General features: G+C 39.0%; 1 protein-coding gene across 1 annotated transcript in view; it reads left to right on the forward strand.

Annotated features, from left to right (window-relative positions):
* Positions 1-5,738, forward strand: part of LOC104168787 (E3 ubiquitin-protein ligase Midline-1-like) — a 55,564-nt gene extending 49,826 nt beyond the window's left edge. Inside the window, exon 2 of the mRNA XM_009709497.1 lies at positions 5,604-5,738. Coding sequence (XP_009707799.1) covers positions 5,604-5,738 — 135 coding nt within the window. The remainder of the gene's footprint in view (positions 1-5,603) is intronic.
* The last annotated feature ends 526 nt before the right edge of the window (positions 5,739-6,264 follow it).

A 6,264-nucleotide genomic window follows, 5' to 3' on the forward strand; every position in this document is an offset into this window, starting at 1 on the left:
TTCAGGACAAGTACATAGAATAAAAATTAACTTAAGTTTTTCCATGTGCACCTGGCATGTCCATTTAAATAAAGAACACCAAAGGAAACATTAAACTCGCATACACCCAGAACCTGGCTCAAAGCCATGCTTGATATTCTGGCAGTTCTTCTGGAATTGATTGGCAACTTTTTTAATAAGTTAGACACAAGTCCTGGAGGCAGCAGGCCTCGTTCGTAGGGTATGTCAGCACGACAAGGTGGAAGCGTAACCGGAGCGCATGCAAGCATAACTTCTTCAAGTTAGGAGGAAAAACTGTTGCAGTGAAGATGTGGCTGCGTGGACTTTGTTAGCGACGGGGTGTATATTTATGATCTCTAGCCCGCGTGCATGTACTAAAGACTGACCTGCCATGTCAACACTGCTGTGGTTGCCCTGCTAGCTTGAGTCAGTTAGGATACAATCACACTTCTGCTTTGTGGGGTTTTATTCCTCATCTCTGTTTCACCGCAGTGTTAACTGTGTGGCTTTTGGTTACAAGCTTTAACCAACCAAATCTGAAAATATATCATCTCTGTTTCAGTTTGACCATTTGTAAAGAGATCATGGGAGGGTGGCTGTGGTTCTCACAAAAGCTATATAATTACTAAACCTAATTTCCATTATGCAGGGCTCTGATAAGCCCAGAAGGCTCTCCAGAGTTGTTTGCTTCTTTAAACCAGGAGGTAACCTCAAAATATGTCTTAATCTGGTCAGTTCTACACCATGAGCAAAGGAAATGCAAACTGCTGTCAATGTTTGCTGCCAAAAGGCTTTGATCATGATGGATTTGATGTAAATGGTGATCAAGGCCGTTGTTACAAAGGACTGTCCCACAGTGTGGGAGTCTTAACATGCGCTGCAGTTTCAGTGCGCTGGTTCTCAAAGATTTCCAGTAGGCAGTGAGTGGAAAATACAGATACTTACTTATATTTACTAATGGCAGGAAAAAGAATATTTTTAATGATAAATAACAGTGGCTTTACTTCAAATGGAATTAAAAATATCATTGTAGCTGATAGCTATATGTTTTATTTTGTGGCCCTTTGAATAGACATTTTTTATGGAGCAGAAAAATGCTTCTGAGAAGGTGATCTTGGGGATCTTGTTTGCTGTGACGTAAGGCAGGAGCGCACAACTCAGCATTTTTCTTCTTTAGAAGCTTACATTAATTTATTTTGACAACATTTCCAATCCATATAGTAGGTTAGGACTATCTGTTTGTGCTACCTTCCCATTTTAGACAAGCAATGCTTTGCGTGAGACTGTTAATTTGGCAAAGGGCATGGGTTCACATTTGGTTTTCATAGACTGATAGATTTAAAGGCCAGAAGAGACCATTATGATCATCTAGTCTGACCTCCCACTTCAATCAGGGCACAAACCTCACGCAATCGTTACTGCGACAAGATCGTGACTTCGGTGTGAGCTAGACAGCAGCTTAAAAAAGGCATCCAGTCCTGAGTTGCCTTCCTCTAATTTTTAGCATTAATTTTTCCGACTTCAGACTCCAGTCCCTGGATCATATCATTTTATAGGCATGCAGAGTCAAAATGAAACATCATCCTCAACTGTCCTTTTCAATTACATCTCTGTAATTTCAGCTACTTGGATTTATCCCAAGATTATGGAAATATTTATGTTGTGTAGGTATCAGACCATGCTAAATGGACAGTAAGCATTCTTCTCACTTTATACTGGATATTGTAAAAACAGTTGCAAAGCACGCATGGAATGTCAAAATCTTGGGCTAGGTCTGCATTGGTAAGTCAGGAAGCATTCAGCCTGGCTTTTGCTTTTTGAGAGCAGTTTGCATCCACTGAATTAACATGTGTGAAGCCTGTTCACAGAGCAAACGCAGAGCAACTATTGTCCTGCTCTTAAAAACCAACCCCTACATTTCTAAGATCAGTTTTTAATAGACAGATAAAAATGAAAATTGGCAAGTGGCAAAAAAGATAAGGAAAGGCAGGTGCAAATGTTTAAGCAATTATGATTTACTTGGAACATTTCCAAAAATACAGTTGTAATTTGGTTCACCTAAGAGAACAACAGTAGAAGATTAGTGGGAGGAAGGAAGATAACTTTGAATAAGCTTATTCTGCCACTCGTTTTCACATGTACTCATCCTAATGTGAGAGCACACTTTCTCCAGACGTAAAACGTGCCTACAATTCAGTATCCCAGGAATTCTGATCTACAGCACTGGATCAATTTTTAAGATGGCCAGAGTTTCAAATCTGGCATTGAAGTTTTACACAAACTGGGAAGTTTCAGGTGTGGATGTGAAATGGGTTTGCGACACTTTGGAAAGTCTGTGAGCAAACTTCTGTTTCTGAAATTTAAACATCTTTCAGGCCCTTCTGACTCCCCCTATAAGGAATAAAGAAAGAGGGCAGGGCTTGAACTCTGCTTCTGGTACCTAATATCATGTGTTAGCCAAAGTGGTGCCATGGTCCATATGGGAATAGAATAGGGGAAAGAACTAAAGGAAGGTATTGCCAAGAGAAAATCTGGGTAAACATACTGCAAGAATTGATTGAGTTTTACGACCTTTAAAACTTTCAAGTCAGGCCACTTTTAACAGCTGCCATTCAGTACTTGCGTAGTGAAACTGGAAAGATTGACATTAATTGCAGAAAGCAGCTGCCAGGTTCTTGCTATCTTGTAAAGCATTAATATAAACTGATGTTCTTCAACAAAAGTGTAACAAAATTCTGATAATTCTTGACTTAAAAAGACCCCAACCTTTTCTGTACCAATCTGCATGGAAACAAAATTCCCGGCTTCCCAGTTTGAAAATGATACAGTTTGAGGAGCTGGAGCATGGGAATGCATTAACTCCAGTTTTTGTAAGGCAACTCACTTGTTCAGTGGTTATCCTCCATTTTCGCAGCTGGGAAATGCAGAGGACATCAAGGGACCTGTGTAAAACCATAGTAATATATGGTTTATGTTTATATTCACTGGATAGGAAACTAACTCTAAAATTTTGTTCTTTATCCAGGATTTGGAAATATCCTGGATATAATAATCTACATATAATCTATGGGTAAATAAATTTCTGTTTCAGAGAAAAATACTTACTCTTCATGTATTAATGGCCTTAGTTGAAGACAATTTCAGGTTATTTAAAATCACTGCAGTGTTCTACAAGAGAACGTTTTTTCTTCATAGTATGTATAGGTCCTGACTGTTAGTATTTATGATGTCCAATAATACATTTTAAATTAGGCAATCTCGATCAAGAATATACATTTTCATTTTAAACCTTTTAGTATAAAATATTAGAACATTACATAATGAATATATGAGCGTAAGAAGGGTACATAAGTATAATTTCACGAGTATTTGCACATTTGGATCCCCTTAACAAACTGATTTTTAAAGACAAAGGTTATCTGATATTGTAACTATATATGGTATTTTGACTTTGCATGTGAGTCTCAGCTCTACAAAGGAATATCTAACAGCACAGCAAACATGCCTTTGCGATTAAATGATCGTTCACAGTAGAGCTTAGGGAAATGTAAGATACAGCTCAAACTGTTTGGTAAAGAATGCCCATTCTTGTTACTCTTTATTTTAATGGGCTATAAAATAAATGCAGTGTAGAAGGTATTTTTACAGCCAGAGCTTGTGATACACGATACTCATGGCTGTGCTGGGAAGAAAATGCCAAAATTACGTACTTCAAACACCCATCACGCTTCTCGGAAGGGTTATATACGTAAAGCCGTCAAAATCCTGTGCTATCTTTAATGGAACAGGACTGACGGCTCCTCCGGTGTTTACAGCATCAGCCATGGTGAATGCCAAAGTACGTAAGGTTCAGCAATGATGTACTGCCAGCTTCATTTGTTTGTAGCCATATGCAAGGAGGAGTAAGGAGACTGCAGGGCTGCAGAAAGGGAGGGCAAGGAACAAAGAGTTTTAAAACAGCGTGAAATAGGCGAGGAGTATCAGCGCCAGAAAACACACAGACACGTACATTAAACGTGTGCATGGAGGTGGGGAAGGATGAGAGAAATCAGGTGAGTTAATGATAGCTGAAGGGACTTAAGCAATGGAATAGATACATCGGGGGGAAGAGTAGTAGGGTGAAGAAGAGAAGTCCATTAATAAAAGATGAGGAGGGATGAAATTAATGAGAGCTCTGCAGAGACACCACAGCCCTTGGGGGGGTACAAGCAGAGGGCCCAGTTCTGGTATTCCTGTTCAGCACTTCCTAGGTACTGGGGACTGCTCCGAGGACAAAGAACAATTAAAAGGCAGGGACTGACAGCCTGTCAGGAATACTAAGCAAGGGACTAGTCTCGCACACTTACATAGGTGAATAACGATAAGAAACAGCTTGTCATGCCAGCATTCCCCAGTTTTTTTCAAAATGAAATATATACCCCTGAAATTACTGAAATAAGTGAATGTTTATAGTCAGGACTCTTTTTAATGGCTTGCCTCTTTTTTCTTCTTCCTTTTTGTGTATTTAAGTTATATTTACAGGGCTTTTTTATCTCTGTGGAAACTTTGCATTTGATGCAAAAAAAAGGACTTTTCATGCCCATGTGCTTCCAGAAGATGGAATTTCATGTAAAACAGCAGCTATCTTGGGATGTGCAGTAAAAAGCAAGGAGCTGGTGACTGCAAATTCCACGGTGCATGGCAGGGTCCTGGTCCCAAGGCAGCCAGACCAGGGGGTCATAGCTGTCACAGACCTGCTCCTCCTCACGGGCTTGGATTTCCTTCCTGTTGATACGGAGGGGAGAAGGGAGGCTGAAATGTTTGTTGCTAGATCTCAATCTCACATGCAATTGCGTAGTGGCCAGGATGTGGCCTCAGATCTGGAAACTGGAAAGCACTCTGATCTCCCACAGTTGCAGATATTTATTGCAGCCATAATCAGTTGATAAACACAGACCCAAGCCACAAGTTCTTTCTTAAGGACGGTTAGTGAAGGCACAATCTGTGAGTAGATATTTCATTTTTATGCGTAGAAATGATGTTTTTCTTTAGAATTATTTATTAAAAAATATAACTCTTCTGAACTAGGGAATTAAATCAATTAGATCAATGCCCCCCAGTGTTGCGAATCCCAAGAAGAAAGTGCTGACCCATCTACTGGGTCCTTAGAAGTACAGTCCCAAAGGGGCACATGCTTGGAGACCTCAGTTAGTAGCAGGCTTTTAAATTCAGACGTTAGACTGAGAGCAGGAAATAAGGAGTCAAAAAGTGTTCTCAACTAAAATAAACCACTTTTTTTTGGGTGAAACATTTTTAGCTTCCCTGCTCTTCTTTTTACTCCTTTTTTTCCCCCCGACTAAAACTAATTGCTTAATCTAGTTTTTAGTAGGTCCTTAGAAACTCTATTTTCTAGAACTCGCTCTTATCTTGAAGTTTTCTGCTCTCGTGTCTTGCCATACTTGATGCATAGACAAACCGTGTAATGGAACATATCGAAATTAAAGTCTCATGTTCATACCTGAATTACAAAATTCAGATCCTGAAGATACAGCCATTTTTCAACTGTTCACCTAAACATTAGATCCTTCAAAATGCTAATGTGTTCTTTTCTTTCTTTTTGACAGCAAAATTTGGAGAGTAACCTCACCAACCTTATTAAGAGGAATACTGAACTGGAAACTCTTTTGGCAAAACTCATTCAGACCTGTCAACATGTAGAAGTGAGTACTGACGTCCACTTGAAATACTTGCAAACTTAATTACGTTCCCTTCTAGCGTTCAGGAATGAAAGTTTAAACAAAAAAAAACCAAGGACAGAACTAAATTAAAGTAGTGGTAAACTGATTTGAAGCTTTTTCACTGATAAATGGTATTCTAAATACAGATGACCTCCTTTACCTTCCTTTCCATCCCCTTTTAATTACATATTTGTGTGGCCCCCACCACTGCTATACTTGAGCACATCACTCACTATCAGTAACACATTTATCTTTTGGGTCCTCTGTGAGGTTGAGTAATATTTACAGGTGGAAAACTAAGGCAAAAAAATAGTAATGCCCAGATCCACAACAATATTTAGGTTTCTATTGGCCATTCATTTTTTTTTTTATCAGAATTAAGTATCTAAAATACATATGTGGACTCAAAAGTTATACATGAAATATATTTATCTTCAGAAGAAAAAAGATGCTTACAGTCCTTTGGGTTGCCTCAGTTACATATTCCACTTTGAGTATCACAGAAAATCTTTAGCAGGGAGGGATTTGAATCCATATTTCCCCAAAA

This window comes from Cariama cristata, unplaced genomic scaffold, assembly GCF_000690535.1.
Source record: "Cariama cristata isolate BGI_N322 unplaced genomic scaffold, ASM69053v1 scaffold18611, whole genome shotgun sequence".
NCBI classification, from domain to species: domain Eukaryota; kingdom Metazoa; phylum Chordata; class Aves; order Cariamiformes; family Cariamidae; genus Cariama; species Cariama cristata.